Raw genomic sequence first — 19,738 nt, 5'->3', positions numbered from 1 at the left:
ACATTCCCACCGGTAATTACAGGGTGTTTTTGTGATTTAGTTGCATTGATTGCTGTTTACTTTGTGGAGTATACGGAATGGAAAACAATTGCAATTTAAACGCCGTCCTTTGCGGTGCCAGTCCAGTCCAGCCCAGCCCAGCCCGTTGTTGCGTTCTCATTCTAAGAAGTTATGTAATTTGTTGTATAGCACGAAAGCACGTGCTCGAGGGTGAGGCTTTCCATATGAAGTGAGCAACATGTTTTATATTTATTCACCTGACTTTACTTACCTCCAAACACGTTTTGCGTTTTGTTTTGTTTTGTTTTGTTTAGTGTGTTTGTTTGGTTGGTTGGTTGGTTGGACCTTCATTTCATACCCATAGGGAAATGGAGTGAATTGTAAATTAATTCAAAGGGAAGTAAAAAAAAAAAAAAAAAAAGAATTTCACCCCCCACATGGCTTGAAGGTCGCTGTCAATCAATCCTACAAGTCTTTTTACTTCTTCTTCTTCTTCTTCTTCTTCTTCTTCTTCTTCTTGTTAACCATAATGCTTATATAGGTTACAACGCAAGAGAATATTTTTTTTTTCCTCTCCTCTCCCATTCCATTGACTTCGGTTGTCTCCAGACAGAATAGATAAACTTACAACAACACCGTGGGGGATGTCTGACAATCAATAGTGGTATGGTTTTATTTCACATACAATTGTGGCCTCTTTTTTGACTTCCTGTATGCAATTACATTACAGAGAGAAAAAACTTCACCTCGCACACAAAGGTGAGAAAAAAAAAATGCTCGATGTTACCGCCGGCCGGACAATTCTCCAATTAACAACGACACAGGTTGTCTGTTCCACTGCAAAAAAAAAAAAAAAAAAAATACAAAATAAATAAATAAAATAAATAAATAGCATAGCATAGCATAGCACAGGGAAACAATGTAGGTAGGTAGTTTCTTGACAATCCAATAAATTAGGCCCTTCAAACAGATTTTATTGTCGCGATTCCCGGCAGGTGCTGTTGTTATTACTAAGACCCTCAAATATGACAAATCCCTTTCTTTCTTTATATTACTTACGCTAGGCGAACCACCCGTCACATCGGAACATGCGTCGTTGACTCATGCTGGAAATTCCATCCATCACCGGAAAATAAAAAATGACGGAGAAAAAATGTTATCACTAACTGTAACAATATCGATAACCTACCTATATACAACAAATAACTAAGCATGGTCTTCCCATTATTGCCCTCATTCGGGTCTATTGAAGATCCCCAGTTACCGTCTCTTGCCATCACCGGTAACATCCTTTTGCCATACTCAAAATCCATCAATTATAAGCAATTCATCAACACTTTTGCCTCTCCTGCCGCTATCCTGGTTGATATCCATGATTCATCATTAGAAACTAGTGAAATTGTCGATATCCTAAACTCAGGGGTCACCAGAGTCATTGTCGATTTGCAAACCGCCAAAGATTTGCAAGAATTTGGAGTCCCAGAATCAAGAATTATCGTGGCTTCCAATGATGTCCAAAGCACCTTCAAGAATTATCTCGTTGATGCCTCAACTTATAACCCTGAATCATTTTCTAAACAATCTCAAGTATTCGTTGATTACAGAAACTCTGCCGTTTCCAAAGATACGGTGATCGAGGCCTCACAAGAAATCATCCCAATCATCAAATCTGAAAACTTAACCTCAGACTACACCAACGCCAATGCCTCAGTGATTTCTATCGCTGACTTCTTGTTACCAGTGTTGGTCACCGATAGACAAGACGGGTTATTCACCTCGATGGTCACTGATATCCACAACCACTCCCTTGGGTTGGTGTACTCTTCTACAAACTCCATTGAAGAAGCTATCAAAAACCAAGCCGGCGTGTACCAATCCCGTAAACGTGGATTATGGTTTAAAGGTGCTACTTCAGGTGCCACCCAAAAGTTGTTGAAAATTGACATTGACTGTGATGGCGATGTGTTGAAATTTGTGGTTGAACAAACCGGGGTTGGTTTCTGTCACTTGGAAACCGATACTTGTTTTGGTAATTTGTCGGGTATTAGCAAATTGCAAGCCATTTTGGAAGACCGTAAAGCCAACGCTCCTGAAGGCTCATACACCAAAAGATTATTTAATGATGAACAATTGTTGAATGCTAAAATCAAGGAAGAAGCAGAAGAATTGACCGAAGCCACCACCAAACAGGAGATTGCTTGGGAAGCTGCCGATTTGATTTATTTTGCTTTGACCAGATGTACAAAATACGGAGTTTCTATCGCTGATATCGAAAAGAATCTTGATTTGAAACACCTTAAGGTCACTAGAAGAAAAGGTGATGCCAAACCAAAGTTTTTACCTCAACAACCATCTGAAGAAAAACCACAACAACAACAACAACAACAACAACAACCATCTGAAGAGAAGTCAGAATCTGGCGATATCCATCTTAAGGTATACGACGTTGCTGACTACAGTGTTGCGCAAGTGGCTAAGATCATTGAACGTCCGGTCCAGTCAACTTCGAATATCATGAAATTGGTCAATCCAATCATTGAGAACGTGATTAAAAATGGTGACAAAGCGTTGTTGGAACTTACCGAAAAGTTCGACAAGGTTAAATTATCATCACCAATCATTAGAGCACCATTCGCACCAGAATTGTACCAACTTCCAAAAGATATTAAAGATGCTTTGGACTTGTCGATGGAAAATGTCCACAAATTCCATGTGGCCCAATTACAAAAAGAAACCATGGAAGTCGAAACCAGCCCAGGGGTTATCTGTTCCAGATTCTCTCGTCCAATTGAAAAAGTTGGGTTGTACATTCCCGGTGGTACTGCGGTTTTGCCATCCACTGCATTAATGCTTGGGGTTCCTGCTAAGGCCGCTGGTTGTAGAGAAATCATTCTTGCTTCTCCTCCAAGAAAAGACGGTACTTTAACCCCTGAGGTTGTTTACGTCGCCCATAAGATTGGTGCCAAAGCAATTGTCTTGGCTGGTGGTGCTCAAGCAGTGGCTGCCATGGCATATGGTACCGAATCTGTTCCAAAAGTCGATAAGATTATGGGTCCAGGGAATCAATTTGTCACTGCTGCCAAGATGTACGTCCTGAATGATACCAATGCTCTTTGTGCCATTGATATGCCTGCCGGTCCTAGTGAAGTGTTGGTTATTGCCGATAGCTCTGCCGATCCTGATTTCGTGGCTGCCGATTTGTTGTCGCAAGCGGAACACGGGGTTGACTCCCAAGTTATTTTGATCTCGATTGATTTGTCAGAAGAAGAAATCATGAAGATTCAAGAAGCAGTGGATAGACAAGCCAGACAATTGCCAAGAGAAGCGATCATTAGAAAATGTATTGAACACAGTATGATTTTGAATGTCAAGAATGTCGAAGATGCCTTCAAGTATTCTAACTTGTATGCTCCAGAGCACTTGATTTTACAAATCAAGAACGCTAACCAATATATTGATTTGGTCGACAATGCCGGTAGTGTGTTTGTTGGATACTTGACTCCTGAATCTTGTGGTGATTATTCCTCGGGTACCAACCACACTTTGCCAACTTATGGTTACGCCAGAATGTATTCTGGGGTTAACACTAGTACTTTCTTGAAATTCATCACCTCTCAAGAAATCAATAACACTGGGTTAAAGAATATTGGTCCTGCTGTGATGTCTGTTGCTGCTGTCGAAGGATTGGATGCTCACAAAAATGCTGTCAAAATTCGTATGGAAAAACTTGGATTGTTATGAAGTTACTAGTGCTTTATTGTCTTTTGTTTCTCTCTCTCTCTCTCTCTCTCTTTGGTTGTTATTTACTGTTAATATAAATGAAAAATAGAATATTTATACATATTGTACTGTATTTTTTTTTAACATGATGATATATATTAGTAATTGGTGAAGATAGCTAACTGTGTATATATATATGTCAAGCACATGCGGTGAAGAAAAAAAAAAAAAAGGTGCGACAAAAAATGAGGAAATCCCACACAAGATAACGACGACAATAATTGTAAAAAAAATACTAATTAATACCCCTAAGGGTGATATTCCATTATGGCAATCATCGATTTTTTCAAGAGAAACCAAGCGATTCAAATAACCGAGGATAACACATTACCTTCGCCAGTCCCCAATTCCACACCCTCGACATCATCATCATCATCATCAACGTTCCCGAATTTTGGCGGGTGGAGCTCATTCAAGAAATATAATCTTATTCGATTACCAGAAAATGACGACGACAACCAGGAAATCCCGGCTGCCAGTAACGAGCCAGGGATGTTCAATCTTTCACAATCAGACCGCTGGATGATATTTATAATCTTCTTGGTGGGATCGTTGGCGTGCTACGGGATTTGCATCGTGATGTTCCCGATTCTCTCACTCAAGCCGCGGAAATTCATTGCGTTGTGGACTTTGGGATCGATATTCTTCGTCACTGGGTTTGTATTCTTGAAAGGCCTTCAAAGCTCCATGAACAGTCTATTGTCGACCGATCGAATGGCGTTGAAACTCGCGGTGATTGCCAGTATCATCATGACAATCTACTCGACGATTGTCCTCCACAGTACGGTGCTCTCTATCATCTTTGCGGTGCTCCAGTTGGTATCGCAGGCGTACTACTCTGCCAGCTATTTTCCCTTTGGAAGAAGCACTCTTGGGTTCTCTTCAAGAATCGCCATCAACCAGGCGGAAAGTTGGATCAATTCTTAGTATTAATTCATTTATTTATTTTTTTATTTATTTATATTATATTATATATATTATATATATATATTATATTTATCAAAGCATCTCTCTCTCTCTCTCTGTATTATCGAACTTTGATCACATGCCAGAATCCGGGTGGCGGAATTCTTTTTTTTTTTTTTTTTTCTGTTTTGTGGGATTTTCAATGAGTAATTTGCAATCAGTCTAACGTTACTATATGCGAGTAGATAGGGCAAATATCTCGGGATAATCATACAATAAAAGCCGCCATTTTCACCATCTTGATATCCGGTGAATACCTTCATTACTTATACTAGATCCTCCTCATACAGAACAAAAGCAACAACAAAACAAAAAAGGAACAAGAAAAAAAAAATGGCTAGTTTTAATAACAATAATGTAGGCGGACAATTTGACAGTGCCAGCTTCACGAATAATATCCCCTTAAAGATAAATGACACCAATGATGTGGTGTTCTCGCCAAAAAGCTACAATAGCATTGGTTCAAGAAGAGACTCCAAAGCATTATCGCGAACCGAATCTGGGCAGACCGTCGAGCGGAAAAGAAGAGACAACATCAATGACAAAATCCAGGAATTGGGAACCATTATCCCTTCCAAATTTTTCGAATCAAACAAAGATAAATCTTCGGGAACCAAGGATGGCAAGCCAAACAAGGGACAGGTGCTATCGAAATCTATCGAGTACATTGAATTCTTACAGGACAAGATTGACGAAAATAACAAGAAAGAAATCGAATTGTTGATCATCTTGAAGAAATTGGAGGAATTGAAAAAAGTGCCCGATCATTTAAAGCCTTCAAAAACTTTGTTTAGGCATACCAGTGCCGAAGTAGCGTTGCAAAATATCGGGGTGGGACCATTAGCAGAAAGTAATCCTGCCAGCACTGGCAAAAATACCCCTAGTGTATCGAACTCGAGAATGAACTCGCCAGGGGTAGTGGTGGTTAATGGTAATAATGGTATGAATCGGAAAAATAACGGCACAATCAATGAAGAAAATATTAATCATAGAAATAATGATCACAACAACAACAACAATAATAATAATATTCCCGGCACAAGCAACAATGAGAGATTGTCAATAGGAAGCGTGGGAAGCCCGTTGGTGCAAATCAATAGCACGAACGATAGCAATTCGAATATGCCATCCCCGGGACCAAATAACATGGATCCGAATGTGATGTCGTTTTCAAATGCCGATAATATGGGGTTTGATGGTATTTTAAAAAGTGAGAACTTTGATAATTTTGGGTTCAACTTTGACCAGTGATGGCACACTGTTGATCATTTTTTTTTCTTTTTTTATCAATTTCCCCTTCTTTTTTGTTCTTGTTTTTTTTTTTTTCTCTCTCTTTTTCTGTGTTGTGTTCAGTGCTTGCTTGTTTTATTGTTATTGTTTTTTTTTTGTCTGTCTTTTCTTATTATGATGATTATGATAATGTGTTACGGTTATTTTCTAAAGTCGATGTTGACCATATTAATTTGTCCTTTCGATATAAGCTTTAAATTTTTATTTTGTTGGCTTCTTTTACTCGGTTTTCTATCATATATATATATACACTTATATACTTCCTCGGTTTTTTGTGAGAGCTGCCTTGATTTTGAAGTTTTACTATTTCCAATAAAAAGTTATTTCAATATATATATATATATATGTATGCTATGTTGTGCTATGCCAGTTAAATACAACAGATCAAACAAACAATAATAAAGATAGCGAAACACAAGAAGAAAGGGAAAAAAAAAAAAAAGAAAGATATCCAATTCACTCTAAGATCACTGTGCTTTTTGTTTTGTTTGTCTGCTAAATCTTTCATAATCGTCATTTTGTAAATAAAACGCTGGGTAATGTTCATGAGCCTCTAGTTCTTCATCGGTGTAAAAACGGTATTCTGGGGAAATCTGGCTATTTTTTTGATATAATTGTATCATCCAATTTAAATTCTCTCTGTTGATATCCTTATTTTTCAATTCAAAGTCTGTTTTCTTCAAATATTGGTTTGGTATTGTTGAGGAGATCCCTCCGATTGACGTGTACCCGTAATCATAAAGCTTGCAATAATGGACATTCAAATTGATCAAGAAGAACCATATTTCTTGGTACGTCCAGTCCAAAATCGGGTGGACTCGTACAAACGACGGCCAATCGTTATCTGTTGGTTGGAAAGCCTGTAAATTCTCCGAATACGGGTCGGTTTTCCGGTTGCCCACGATGATCGCCTGGATATTTCGGTGGTCGTCCAAGTATTTTTCAAACCCCACTTTCAATTTGCAATAAGAATACACCTGGAGATCCAAATTGTAAGTCTTGCTGGTTTCTTTATTGAACTCCTCGATCTCTTCAAACGTATCCTCGTAATAAATGTATACGGAACTCATTTTCTTCAATGATCCATCGTCGTGTGTTTCCAGTACCAATTTCCGATCATTTAACACCGCCATATAAAGATGCAACATCACAAGACAATCTTTCCCGCCATTGAAAGAAATGGAAATGTTGGAGTACTCAAACTCATCGAGGGCTTGGGATATTATCTCCATCGATCTATGGATTTTCTCCTTTGTGGATTGTCGTAATTTCAATATCGATTCCGGCTCAGTCCCTTGTAAATCTTCATCATTTACAAACTGGTGGATCCGGTCGGACGTCTCTTTAAACGAACGGGCTATTACCATGTTGTCCTCCTCGGTATTTTCAAAACTATAACTTTTGATAATAATATTGTCAAAAAGGGTCGATTTCGATTGTTGATTGATGGAATATTGAATTCCAATGATCAAGATTATTAATGGGATGACTAATGAAAACCTGATAGTCAGCATATAATAATAATAATGGAATATAGAGAAGCGAAGAAAATGAGAAAAAAAAAAAAACAACCTCAAAAGCAGACCAAAAAAAAAAAATGGGTTTAGGATATCATACAAATATTCTTAGTAAAATATGTCAACAGAGGTGAAAATCAATGTGGTATCGTCCTCAAAGATAACGGACTATTTACGATTTATCGGAAGTTTTCGTTTTTTATTTTTTTCAAAAAAATGTGCATATATAATGTACAATTATGTAACTATCAGCGGATAAAAAGAATCTATAATATATCTTTTATTATATATATAGTCTAATCAAATCCCATTCTCTTTTCTCTTTCACTATTTATTCTCGATGCAAGGTCTGCCAATTCCAATCTTTCGGCAATTCTACTAGCAGCGATCAATGCTCTATCTTGCTTCAATTCCTTAATTAAATTCCCGGCCTTCACAAGTTCTTGATTAGAACAAAACTCCGAAAATATCTTCAATAGTGACTTATCATAGACAGAGTTCAATTCTTGTAATTTATCAATCGAGTCATTGATATCGAATTGATCATTTTTCAATTTCAACTCGTCGCCGTCGTTTTCAATTTCATTGTCCGACAAGTTCAAATCAAGGTCATTCAAATAGTAATCATCATCCTCGGCTTCTGCAAGCATCCGTTTGGTTTTCTTGTGAATTTTGAATTTGTTGGTGATGGTTCTTTGAAACAAATTGTGACTATCAATAGACTCGTTAATCAAATCTCCCATGAGCTTTGCCCGTAGGAACCCTTCTTCTGATGCTAACTCTTGTCTCAAACTTTCTTCCAACTCTTCATCATCTGAATCGCTTAATAGATCATCGTTTTCATCATCATCGTCGCCATCATCAATGAAATTCTCCTCGTCCTGTTGTTGTTGCTCTTCTTCTCTGCGAGCCCTTTGTTGTTCTTTGACCACTTTCATATCAACATTCAAACTGATAGGAATTCTGATACTGATTTCCGTTGGCTCAGGTAGGGGAATCGGATAAATATGATCAGATATCTCTTTGTGAGAAATCTCTTTGTTTGCGGTGAAAATGCAAACGTTAAATTGCTCATCTACCAAACTAATTGGAACGTAATTCAAATGCGATTTGGTCAACAAAATCTCGTTCAAATTCAATAATGGTATCACCACTCCTTGCGACGATTTCTTCCACTTACTGAGAATGAACAAGTAATTGCTATTATCGACAAAACAGGGATCGCCATAGTTGTTGAAGAATAACCCTTTTAGTAAATAACAAGAGCTTTTATAAACTAGATCATCAAACATTTGTTTGTGACCTTTATTCAACCCAATGTCAAACTCTTCGCCGCTCAATGTATTCTTTTTCTCATAGTCTTGGAACCTCACAAGTAATTTATCAAAGTTCTTGGTATCGTCTAGAAGCTTATTTGACAAATAATCTATTGGTAATAACTGGTTCTTCTCGATATAATTTTGTTGGTTGGTAGTGATCAAGTCTCTAATACTGTATTGGAACTCTCTGCCGTTCAAACTACTGGTAATGGTGAACAAAATCCTGGAGTTCGATATCGAGGCAATAACCGGTAAAGATTTCTCGATTTTTATTAGGAGACCGAATTTCGTTAGGATTCTGGTATGCCCTTGATTGGTGAACACAAAAATAAATCGTTTCGCCATGTTGATATTGGTGATGAACTCGTTCGGGTATAGTTTTGATTTGTCGTTATCATTGCGCTTATCAGCAAAGTAATTTTTGATTGGTAATAATTTGTCCCAACTGTCCGATTCTCCCTTATGTGGTCTATAATATATTTTAGCTTGTTTGAAAGAAGACAAGTTGGTGAAGCTGGTACCAAACAAATCTTCAGCTTCGTCGATAAACGCTGATTTCGCAAATAGCACCCCTTCATCATTCAAATAAGCAAGATCATAGCCAACGCCATCGACAAGATAGTAGTCAATATTCTTGGAGGTTCCAAAATCGTGGAATTTGACATTGATGGTCTGAGTATTGTCTTCGACATTTCTTTCAGCGTAAACATACCCGATTTCATTGATGGTCAAGTATCGTTTATTGTTGACCCAAGGAGAAACCCCGACACAATAAGGTTTCAAAGAATAGCTAGGTAATACATTGGCCGATTTTCTGAGTATGGCAAGAGTATCCTCAAGGTTGTTTTCCTCATCTGATAAATCAACTTCCGAATCTGATTCAAAATCGGCTCTGGTTCTTTTCAAATTCGTGATCCGCGTCAGAGATATATTATTATTGTTTTGAGAATGAAGTGATTCATTATCATCTGAGAAATCAATATCGTCGTCATCATCTTCTTCTTGGAAGTCAAACTTCTTTGCCGTCGTCGAAGCTTCAATTTCCACAAGTGAATCGAACATGAAAATGTTCCCGGTAGTGGTACCCACAGACACAATGACATTAGTGTTATCCAAACAACTCCAAGAAATATTTTTCAAATGACAGTTCTCATCGGTAGCAGATTTCAACTCTTTATTGAAAATCGGTTTTTTGGTACCCAAATTCCAAACAATTAAGCGGTTTTCATAGTCAATCGATGCCAAGTATTGATAATTGAATGGACAGTATTGGATCTCTATCACTTCCGACTTGTGATACCCCGATAATGACAACGACGGGTCGACAGATTTCCCCACATCGGCATAATTATCGTGCAAGTTAATATCATTGGCCTTGTTTATAACGGTGATGCTCTTAGGTTTACTTGGGTTCCAAGACGCATTACCCTTGGCCAAATTGTCAAGGTTACCGACTTCTTCGTCTCCTGGAATGTAAACGTATTTCCCATAGTAGTCACTCACCGCCAGTACTGTAGTCAATGGGGTTTCCAGATCATGTTTGTTGTATTTGAATATTTGGATATCACCACACGAAAGAGTGGCGGCCAAGACACTTTCTTTCTCATTGTAAGTGATGGAACGGATCTGATCAGGGATATCGATCTTGATAATGTTTTCTTTGTCATCAAAAGAGTCTATTGACCAATGGTATAGTTTCAGGTCATTGCTGGCGATCAATTTCGAAAGATTGATCAAGATTAACTGGCTATCGTCCCCGCCAACCACTACATGCTGATTATCTAAAAACACCACGTCTCTCAACGGTAGTTCGGATCTATAGCACTTCAACGAGGCTTCCACGTTGGATAATGATTCATTGATTCGATATACGAGGAAATCGCCTTCGGCAGTGGTGAGAGCGATCAAATTATGGCGGATTTCAAAATTGGTCAATTCGTCAGCGATTTCCAAAACTTCTGGTTCATTTTCCTTGTGATGCAAATCGACAACCTTGATGATCCCGAAATTGTTACCGACAAACAAGTGATTCTTCAGAGACCGCGTCAACGATAGTTTGGAGTCACTGAAGATATTCATTATATTATTAGACATCTTCGACGGTTAATCTCATATAACGGTGAAGTGGATAATAAAATGGGGAAACACGAAATAAAATTAAAAAAAAAAAAAAAAAAAATTATGGCGATGCGTTCTGGTTTGATGCCCATGCTTCACGTTGAATTTTTCTTCTTTCCCCCAATTCCATCATACAAAAACGATTTATACCTTCGGATAATATTCTTTGTAGCAAATACCCTAATAGTAAATATAATATATAATATAATATGGGTCTATCGAAATTTCTAAAAGTGTCGTTCAAGATTTCACCCGCACCTTCGTCGGCAGCAGAGGTCAATTATCTACATAAGCTGCTCTCAAAGATTGCACCGATCGCCCAATTCAATTACCGAGCAACAAATGAGGGGAAATATTCCATGAGATACCCTAATCTAATAGGAGTGCTATACGAAACAGATTCAGACGCCACCACCGAAGTGGTTGGGAAACTCAATAAAATTTCCGGGTTGCCTAGGTTGAGCCATTACAATAAACTTTTCCAGGAGGATGGATTGGCCGAGTATCAATTCGACGAAAGTCTAGAAACCATCACCAAGTACCGTCCGATATATTTCAAAAAATACAACCAATCCCTAAAATGGCCATTCCATGAGAACTTCAGTATTGCTTGCTCCATAAAAGGTTTCAAGGAGATGGAAGCAATAAATAAACCAAAATCAGAACAGAAATTAATCAAATCTCGACTCAATGTGGAGACGCAAGGGTTTTTTGAAAGGAGGTACAAAATCGAGCCTTAAATATTGGAAATTTCCTGATCATAAAAAAATATCATCATTATCATTATTTTTTCTTGCTGTATATAGTTTTTTCGCAGCTATTGATAGCCTTTTTTTTTTTTTCGTTTTCTTGTTCTTTGGTAGCTGGTATACTTTAAATCCATTAGGGGGGTCTATAGATTTTGTCATGAACTCAAAAGTGATGATATTTATATCTATTGTAGTTATATATTATTGCTAAAATACTATTGATAATTGTTATATTAATTTGGTTGATGCTTATTGCGGTTATGACCGATGGGGCGCATCTCATTGAGATGATTAACAAATAAAAAAAAAAAAAAAAAAAATTTTCGGAAAATTTTCATAGAAATAAGAAGAGTATTAATATATCGTGGGATATAGCTTTGTTGAACAAGGAGAAATCGGAAAAAACGCAAAATCCATAAAAGACATAACTAATATAATAATTTTGCTATTGAAAATATGGGGTCTGATCCATTCTTGTCTGAACCAAAAAAGAAGAGAAAGCAGAGAAAAGTTGCCGAAGATGAAGAAATCGATAGTGATGAGTTTGATTCTGATAATGAATCAAACAAAAAAAGAAAGCAAGTTGAAGATGATTTAGATTTGCAAAGCGAAGATGAGCAAAATAAAGAAGAGTCGAAAACTGAGAAAAGAAGAAGGTTGGCTAAGCAATACCTTGAGGATTTAAAACAAGAGAATATGCTCCCATCAAACAATAGAGAAAGTAATTATGGGGACGAGGTAGATACCAAGCAATTGACTGATTACACATTTGATGCCAAGGACCTAGATGATGACATTATAGCCAGAAGATTACAATTCGACGTTACACAGCAGAAAGGTAATATCTATAAATTTATTTCGAAGCAGTTACAGCTTTCGAAGAAGAAGATTATAAATACCGTCACCGATAGCTACCTAATGAACCCAACTTGCTTATGTGTGAACTACCCATTTTTATACGTGGTATCCAAAGAACAAAAATTGGTCAAGTACGAAATTACAAACTTAACAATAGCTCCAAAGAAGGTCAAATACGTCTACATGAAACTGAAATCTGACGATAAAAATGGAGAACCTATGTACCATAGTGATGAAATAACTTGTGTTGCCGTTAGCTCCAATGGGAAATTTGTGGTTACTGGTGGTAAGGATAAACATATTTTGATCTGGGATACAAGTAATTTGACATTACTTAAAAAGATTCCTCTCAATCATAAGAACGCCGTTGTTAATGCCATTGCATTTAGAAAAGGGACCAATGAAATTTACGTTGCCAGCAATGACTTAAAAATCAGGATTTATAATGTCAATCAATTTTCACTCATCGACACATTGTTTGGTCATCAGGACTCCATTGTTGATATCAGTGCTTTGAACCAGGAAAGATGCGTGACTGTTGGGTTAAGAGACCGTTCAGCCATGTATTGGAAGATTCCTGAACAAACAAGATTGACATTCAACAGTAGCATATCGTTTGACAAATATTACAACCAATTCCTTAAGGAAAATAAAGGGTCAGTGATGAATAACAGCGACACGAAAGCGGCCATGGCCAAAGATTATATCCAAGAAGGCAGTTTGGAATGTGTTTCCATGTGTGATAATAGATATTTTGTGACAGGGTCGGATAACGGGAATATCAGTTTCTGGACGATCCAAAAGAAGAAGCCACTCTATACCATGTTTCAAGCGCATGGGTTGGTTCCAGAATTGACACTTGAACAATACACTGGTGACAAAGAGTACATGGAAGATGTTGCAGGCTTAAATGATAAGCGTGCTCATGTTCCTCCAAGACAAGCATATTGGATCACGGCGATCCACGCTATTCCTTACACTGATGTTTTCATTACTGGCTCATGGAGTGGTGAATTGAAGGTATGGCAACTTGATGAAACTTTGAAGAAGTTCACATTATTGTATAAGTTGAATGGTGTGAAGGGAGTTGTAAGCAGTATCGCAGCGGTTGAGGTTGACAAGTTTGAAAACACAAACACCGGGAAGGTTGAGAAAGTCATTGCGATTTTTGCTTCAGTGTCCAAAGAGCACAAGACAGGTAGATGGTTAAAGAAGCCAGCAGGAGCCAAAAATTCGATTTATCAGGCATTCATCAAAGTGAAAAGTGACTAAGTAATAGTGAGGTTAGTATACTATAAGTACAGTAATTGCATACACGTTTAATTTTTTTTTCTTTTTTTGCTTTTGGTTGTCTATTTGACCTCCTAAATGTAATGAGTCCCATGGATACTATTGATAAATTTTATTTCCCAATAAATTGTGGGTCATTAGCCCGCCTTCCCGTGATAAGTCTGAGTGTGTAAAGTTCATCTTGGTTTTACATTGAGATAAAAAAAAAAAAATAGCGTTTCAATGAAAAACGGAACAGAAATTTTTGTCAAGAAAATCATACGATTAGGATGAAGATGAGGGGGAAAAAAACTTTTGTGGAGTGCTTTTCAAATCGTTTCAGTGATCTGCCTATCTTGTGGACTCGCTCGTGTGTTAACCATTCGGAATAGTTACAAATTTGGCAATCATTTGATTTCGAGCCGATATAATCGGCAAAGAAATAATAAATGAGTGAATAAATAAATAAATCCCAGAAAAGGGAAAAAAAAAGAAAACGACAATCTTTTGTAGAAAAATCTCGGGAAGTTGAACAATAGGGGGAAAAAAAATAAACACATTTTGTGATATTCGGATATGCTCTGGCGGGCCAGGAAAAAAAGGAGGAAAAAAAGGAAAAAAAAAAGGGAAAAAGAAACTCACGGAGAAATATAACCAAAGAAATATAACAAAAGAAATCTGAACAAGTTATCATTTTGGTTTCAAAGAGCTGGTGATTTATTTCGCATGGCTCCGTACTCCCGCCATCTCTGTAATGTCTCCAATTCTTTATCATGTTTGTTTTTCCCTCCAACTTACATTAAATTGTTGTGCAAAATGTTCGGATAAAATGTGTGGGGCTAACGCATGAAGATGCGTCAAATATTGCGGAGAAATGTTTCTCCGCAGTGAAAAAAAATTGAAGCGTAACCTTTGCGAAACGAAATCACCTGTGGATTACCGTCACCAGGAGGGGGTATTTTGATTGTTCTCTATTGATTATTAACTGTTTCGTTTGTTTCTTGTAGTGGTTTTGTCTGTCTGCCACTAGTACAGACCTCCTAACATGGCTCGATGGTCAATGGCTCATAACCACAAATACTTCTACTACTTTTGTAGCTTTTGACGATCAATAGTTACCGCTAACATATATATATAAGTATCAAGACTCATAACCAAATTCCTGTTTATATACTATTATACGTTTACATTTACTTTATATTTATTATTATCATTACATTAATATCTATAAACCGACATTTGGTTCTACGTCCAATCCAATCATGAATTCTGAAACTATTTCCACCTTCAACGAAGCTATCACGGAGTCAGCTCGAATTGCAACTCACCACGAAGCCACCGACAATCCTGGATTCATCACTATCAAAGAGTTCAATGAACTCAAAGATAAAGTCTCCAGTATGTTGATCATGTTGAAATCATTGGTACTCCTACCAGCAAGTTGTTGGTCAGTGTGAGCATCGAGACATTGAGCTTTAAGGACATGATAATCCATCCATTGAAAATGGTCAATTGGTTCTTTCAATTGAGAGCCATTTGTACAGGATGTACGGCGGCAACCTTCTCCTTAACTCAACACCAATTCAGTTGGGACGGTTGATCGAGGATAGCGAAATCTATAGCTGCATCATCGAATTCCAAAGAAAAATTATCATTTCAGCAGGCAGCTTACTCCAAGATAATTTTGATCATCCAATAAATGGGATGGTAAACACATTGTTGAAACGGTCTGTCCTCGGAGATAAGAATGTCATTACTGTATTGAGAAGCCAACTCCAGGAAATAAAGATGTCTGCAGAACAAGACGCGGAAACGAGAGAGAAAAAGCTTAACGAACTTGCACAGTTAGTCTCTTTCAAATGCCTTGGAGACTGGAACACCCGTTATGACTTATTCAAGGAGGCATTGACCCAAGCTATCAAGGAACAAGATGTATTCTTGCATACCAATTCAGAGATAACAAACCGCCAAAAAGAAGAAATAGATTTCCACCAATTCGTTGATATCTATCACCAATTTTGTATCAAACGCTATGACCAATCCAAAGTGAAAAGCAGAAAAACCAATTACTTCCAGAAACAAACTGCGATAAGTGATAACAAACTTCAAGACAAAAGTTATCAAAAAAAAAATCAGAAGGGATAAATCCACCGGCAGGGAATACATAATGTCTTATAATCCTGTACAAAACGTCTCTATTGACGGGACGTATGTCACTCTTGATGCCAACACATACGGAATAACCGAAGAAGCTGTTATTGACAATAATAAAGGTAACATTTTTGAAAAGTATGGATTGGTCTACTCTATATCTATGGACATTGGAGTTATATTGGCCAGCGGCAACTATATTGATGTTGTGTCTGTAGGCATCGAATATCCTAACCATGAAATGATTAATTCATTTTGTATTAACGATTCTGTAATTGAATACAGACAGAATGTTGGAATTAACCGTGTCAATAACACTCGGAGTGGTAAAGTGAGTTCTATCTACATGAAAGACTATGCATCTGTTGGAATGCCAAAAGAAGCATGGAATCAAATTCAATCTAAGCTAAAAGCTGACTATAGTAGTAATGTTGTTAACTATGATGTTGAGCAAAACAATAACTACGTCTGGTTTAATACTAAAATTGGGAGAGGCGGTGTTGACATGGTAGTCACTCGAAAAGTTGGTGAGGAAAGCTTGAGCAATATCTATGGTGGTATCGAATTCATGCAATGTATCGGTAAGTCTGTTATGGGTCTTTGTAATGTCACTATTAGATTGCGTAAGACCCGGAACGCTCTTTCACGCACTATAGCAAAGTCTACTAAGTATACTATTGGTATGTCGGTTTCAAGGTTATCTGTTGCTAGATTCACCGACATCAGTTCTCCTCCATTATCAACTAGAGCTATCAATATTCCTGTGGTAAAGGCCAAACAAAGTGATATTGACGAGTTGATGGAAAAGCTCAACATGGGTGGCTAGTCTGAATCTGTTGATGAGGTAGATGAACACTCCAACAGTTACGATGATTTTACAGGCCATATGGGAGCCGTATAGTACCTTATAGCTAGTATGTAATGAGTAATCCAGTTTGAGTATTGTGTTAAAACGCGACTCGTAAACATGGTACCTTGTACCACGTTGTAAAACGACACTAAAATATGGAGGTTATAAGATTTTATGCGTTAGCTCCCCCACACGCAAGCAAAATCACGGGGTTTTTGCTAATATTTTCTTGTATATAAATAATATATCTTATTTTATTTACTGCGCGGCGTCGTTAGCGGGAGTTGTTCTGTGACAGTATCAAATGCGGAATTGTTTAGTAAGGAGACATGGAAAAACATGATTCTGCCCCGGTAAAATTGCGTGCATGATAGATAGCAAAAGAAAATCCGGGTTTGTACTGAGTTCACAACACACCCACTTGGCGTTATTAACCAAAGATCAGTTGGGGATTTTTATTTACACCTACCCCCTCATCTACAGACATTTAAAAAAAAAAAAAGGTTTGGGAAAGATGAGATTTGCTATGTAAAACAAAATTCGAACACTTTTCTTTCTTTCTCCATTGTTACTTTGATTGTTTGAATAAAGGAGGGGCGCAGCGACAACAGTACAATCTGTAAAGTGCCTTGCTATTTTTATGTACACAATCATGCTTTCCCCAGAAAAGAATTTTTGCCAAACAATAACCCCACAAGAAATGGGAAGCAAAAAAAAAAAAAAGAAAAACTTTTCCCCCACAGAGCGGGCCGCGGACATCTGAAGCTAAAAAGAAAAGACTGGTCTTTTGCCCCCGGAAAAATCTTCACCACGCTAGCCGCACATTATCGGATAATACTCTGACCTCCTCTAACCAGTGGCACCAGACGGAGGAAAAACCCAAAAAAAAAAAAAGAAGAAGACTTCAAAGAAATACAAAACATCAGCAGTATCACCAACAATAAAGTTTTCCAATATTTGATCACGCAAAGAAACAGCATGAATTCCCAGGATGTTGTTTGTTTCCAGTTCTCCGAAGCTGCTGGATAAATATCATGTACAGTCATACAATCTGATTGCATACATATGCATTTTTCCCCCACAAAAATCTGGGGAAAAAAGGCTGGACCCCTCTGGGGAAAAAAAGGAATTTCCTATAAATACCACCAACTCCGTCCTAGTTTTTCCAAGTATTTCTAAGATCACAATATTATTCTTATCACTGTAATTAACAAACAGTTTTTTGTTTTATTTCCTTTAAACTTATATCTCTTATACTATTATTATGGGTCTTGCACAAAACAAACTCGTCAATCTTTTCTTCAAGGTTGATCAGAAGAGAGGCTCATCCAAGGTGGGTATCACCGTTGGGTTCTTTTCTGCTTTTGCTGGTATTTTGTACGGGTATGATACTGGTACTATTTCCGGTATCATGGCCATGGACTACGTCTTGGAACGTTTCCCAAAAGACAAAACTGCCATGGCTTTTTCTTCCTCCGAACACTCTTTGATCGTGTCTATTTTATCTCTTGGTACTTTCTTCGGTGCTTTGCTTGGCTCCTTCTTTGCTGACAGAATTGGTCGTCGTATGACTATCATCTTGTCCACCCTCATTGTCTTCAACATTGGTATTATTTTGCAAACTGCTGCCACCAGCATTCCATTATTGTGTGCCGGTAGAGCTATTGGTGGTTTAGGTGTCGGTTTGATTTCTTCTTGTATTCCATTATACCAAGCTGAATGTACTCCAAAGTGGATCAGAGGTGCTTTGATTGCCTCTTATCAATGGGCTATTACTCTCGGTTTATTGCTTGCTTCTTGTGTTAACCAAGGTACTCACAACCGTAAAGACAGTGGCTCCTACAGAATCCCAATTGCTCTTCAATTTGCTTGGGCCCTTATCTTGGGTTGTGGTTTGATTTTCTTACCAGAATCACCAAGATTTTTTGTCAAGAGGGGGGATACTGATAAGGCCCTTGAATCCTTGGCTGTTTTGCACAGCTTGCCAGTCGATGATCCAATCATCCTTGAAGAATATAACGAAATCAAGGCTAACTACGAATACGAATTGGCTCAAGGTTCTGCTACTTGGGTTGATGTTTTCAGAACAAGAAACAGCCAATTGAAGAAGCTTATTACCGCTTGTTTCTTGCAAGGTTTGCAACAATTGACTGGTATTAACTTTATCTTTTACTACGGTACCACTTTCTTCCAAAGTTCTGGTATTTCTAACTCGTTCTTGATTTCTTTGGCTACCAACATTGTCAACTTTGGTATGTCTGTTCCAGGGGTTCTTTTAGTCGAACTTGTCGGTAGAAGAAACTTGTTGTTGGGTGGTTCGATTGGTATGTGTGTCTCTGATTTTATCATTGCCATTGTTGGTGTTGCTTCGAACTCTGGTTCTGCTAATAAGGTCCTTGTTGCCTTCACCTGTTTCTTTATCGCCTTCTTTGCTGCTTCTTGGGGTCCAATCTGTTGGGTTGTCACCGGTGAAATCTTCCCATTGGCGGTCAGAGCCAAGTCCATTGCATTAGCCACCGCTTCTAATTGGCTTTGGAATTTTGGTATTGCTTATGCTACCCCATACTTGGTTGATTCCGGTCCTGGTAACGCCGACTTGGGTTCCAATGTCTTTTTCATCTGGGGTGGTTGTAACTTGTTGGGTTTGTTCTTTGTGTGGGCTTTGGTTTACGAAACTAAGGGTTTGACTTTGGAAGAAATTGAAGAAATGTATAACGTTGTCCCATTGGCCTGGAGATCCCAAGGCTTCATTCCTACCGGAAAAGAATTATACGCTACTCAAGAACAAATCAACATTAGTGAAAAGATTTCTGAGTCTCAAAAGGAAGATGTCACTGAAAATGACAGTGATAAAGCTTAACCTTGGGTTAG

General features: G+C 37.8%; 10 protein-coding genes across 10 annotated transcripts; 8 read left to right on the top strand and 2 right to left on the bottom strand. All coding sequences in view use genetic code 12, as the record gives it.

Moving 5' to 3' along the window:
- Nucleotides 1-1,212: 1,212 nt before the first annotated feature.
- On the top strand, nt 1,213-3,741 carry HIS4 (trifunctional histidinol dehydrogenase/phosphoribosyl-AMP cyclohydrolase/phosphoribosyl-ATP diphosphatase; the record flags this gene model as incomplete). The annotated part of the gene is made up of 1 exon (XM_064999763.1): nt 1,213-3,741. The coding sequence occupies one exon, from the start codon at nt 1,213-1,215 to the stop codon at nt 3,739-3,741; it is 2,529 nt and encodes an 842-aa protein (XP_064855835.1).
- Nucleotides 3,742-4,047: 306 nt separating this feature from the next.
- Nucleotides 4,048-4,707, top strand: DASC09_061780 (uncharacterized protein; the record flags this gene model as incomplete). The annotated part of the gene is made up of 1 exon (XM_064999762.1): nt 4,048-4,707. One exon carries the CDS (start codon nt 4,048-4,050, stop codon nt 4,705-4,707), a length of 660 nt encoding a protein of 219 aa, XP_064855834.1.
- Nucleotides 4,708-5,079: 372 nt separating this feature from the next.
- Nucleotides 5,080-5,997, top strand: RTG1 (Rtg1p; the record flags this gene model as incomplete). Its single annotated transcript, XM_064999761.1, has 1 exon — nt 5,080-5,997. The coding sequence occupies one exon, from the start codon at nt 5,080-5,082 to the stop codon at nt 5,995-5,997; it is 918 nt and encodes a 305-aa protein (XP_064855833.1).
- Nucleotides 5,998-6,503: 506 nt separating this feature from the next.
- Nucleotides 6,504-7,550, bottom strand: DASC09_061760 (FAD synthase; the record flags this gene model as incomplete). The annotated part of the gene is made up of 1 exon (XM_064999760.1): nt 6,504-7,550. One exon carries the CDS (start codon nt 7,548-7,550, stop codon nt 6,504-6,506), a length of 1,047 nt encoding a protein of 348 aa, XP_064855832.1.
- A 299-nt stretch (nt 7,551-7,849) lies between these two features.
- CTF4 (chromatin-binding protein CTF4) lies at nt 7,850-10,966 on the bottom strand (the record flags this gene model as incomplete). The annotated part of the gene is made up of 1 exon (XM_064999759.1): nt 7,850-10,966. The coding sequence occupies one exon, from the start codon at nt 10,964-10,966 to the stop codon at nt 7,850-7,852; it is 3,117 nt and encodes a 1,038-aa protein (XP_064855831.1).
- A 233-nt stretch (nt 10,967-11,199) lies between these two features.
- DASC09_061740 (uncharacterized protein) lies at nt 11,200-11,730 on the top strand (the record flags this gene model as incomplete). Its single annotated transcript, XM_064999758.1, has 1 exon — nt 11,200-11,730. The coding sequence occupies one exon, from the start codon at nt 11,200-11,202 to the stop codon at nt 11,728-11,730; it is 531 nt and encodes a 176-aa protein (XP_064855830.1).
- Nucleotides 11,731-12,195: 465 nt separating this feature from the next.
- Nucleotides 12,196-13,869, top strand: RRP9 (ribosomal RNA-processing protein RRP9; the record flags this gene model as incomplete). The annotated part of the gene is made up of 1 exon (XM_064999757.1): nt 12,196-13,869. The coding sequence occupies one exon, from the start codon at nt 12,196-12,198 to the stop codon at nt 13,867-13,869; it is 1,674 nt and encodes a 557-aa protein (XP_064855829.1).
- Nucleotides 13,870-15,411: 1,542 nt separating this feature from the next.
- On the top strand, nt 15,412-16,011 carry DASC09_061720 (uncharacterized protein; the record flags this gene model as incomplete). The annotated part of the gene is made up of 1 exon (XM_064999756.1): nt 15,412-16,011. The coding sequence occupies one exon, from the start codon at nt 15,412-15,414 to the stop codon at nt 16,009-16,011; it is 600 nt and encodes a 199-aa protein (XP_064855828.1).
- A 22-nt stretch (nt 16,012-16,033) lies between these two features.
- Nucleotides 16,034-16,843, top strand: DASC09_061710 (uncharacterized protein; the record flags this gene model as incomplete). Its single annotated transcript, XM_064999755.1, has 1 exon — nt 16,034-16,843. One exon carries the CDS (start codon nt 16,034-16,036, stop codon nt 16,841-16,843), a length of 810 nt encoding a protein of 269 aa, XP_064855827.1.
- Nucleotides 16,844-18,131: 1,288 nt separating this feature from the next.
- On the top strand, nt 18,132-19,727 carry DASC09_061700 (sugar porter family MFS transporter; the record flags this gene model as incomplete). Its single annotated transcript, XM_064999754.1, has 1 exon — nt 18,132-19,727. One exon carries the CDS (start codon nt 18,132-18,134, stop codon nt 19,725-19,727), a length of 1,596 nt encoding a protein of 531 aa, XP_064855826.1.
- Nucleotides 19,728-19,738: the final 11 nt, after the last annotated feature.

The sequence above is a fragment of the Saccharomycopsis crataegensis genome (assembly GCF_037102585.1).
Source record: "Saccharomycopsis crataegensis DNA, jcf7180000000098, whole genome shotgun sequence".
Classification (NCBI taxonomy): Eukaryota; Fungi; Ascomycota; class Saccharomycetes; order Ascoideales; family Saccharomycopsidaceae; genus Saccharomycopsis; species Saccharomycopsis crataegensis.
This window is presented reverse-complemented; position numbering and strand designations above follow the sequence as displayed.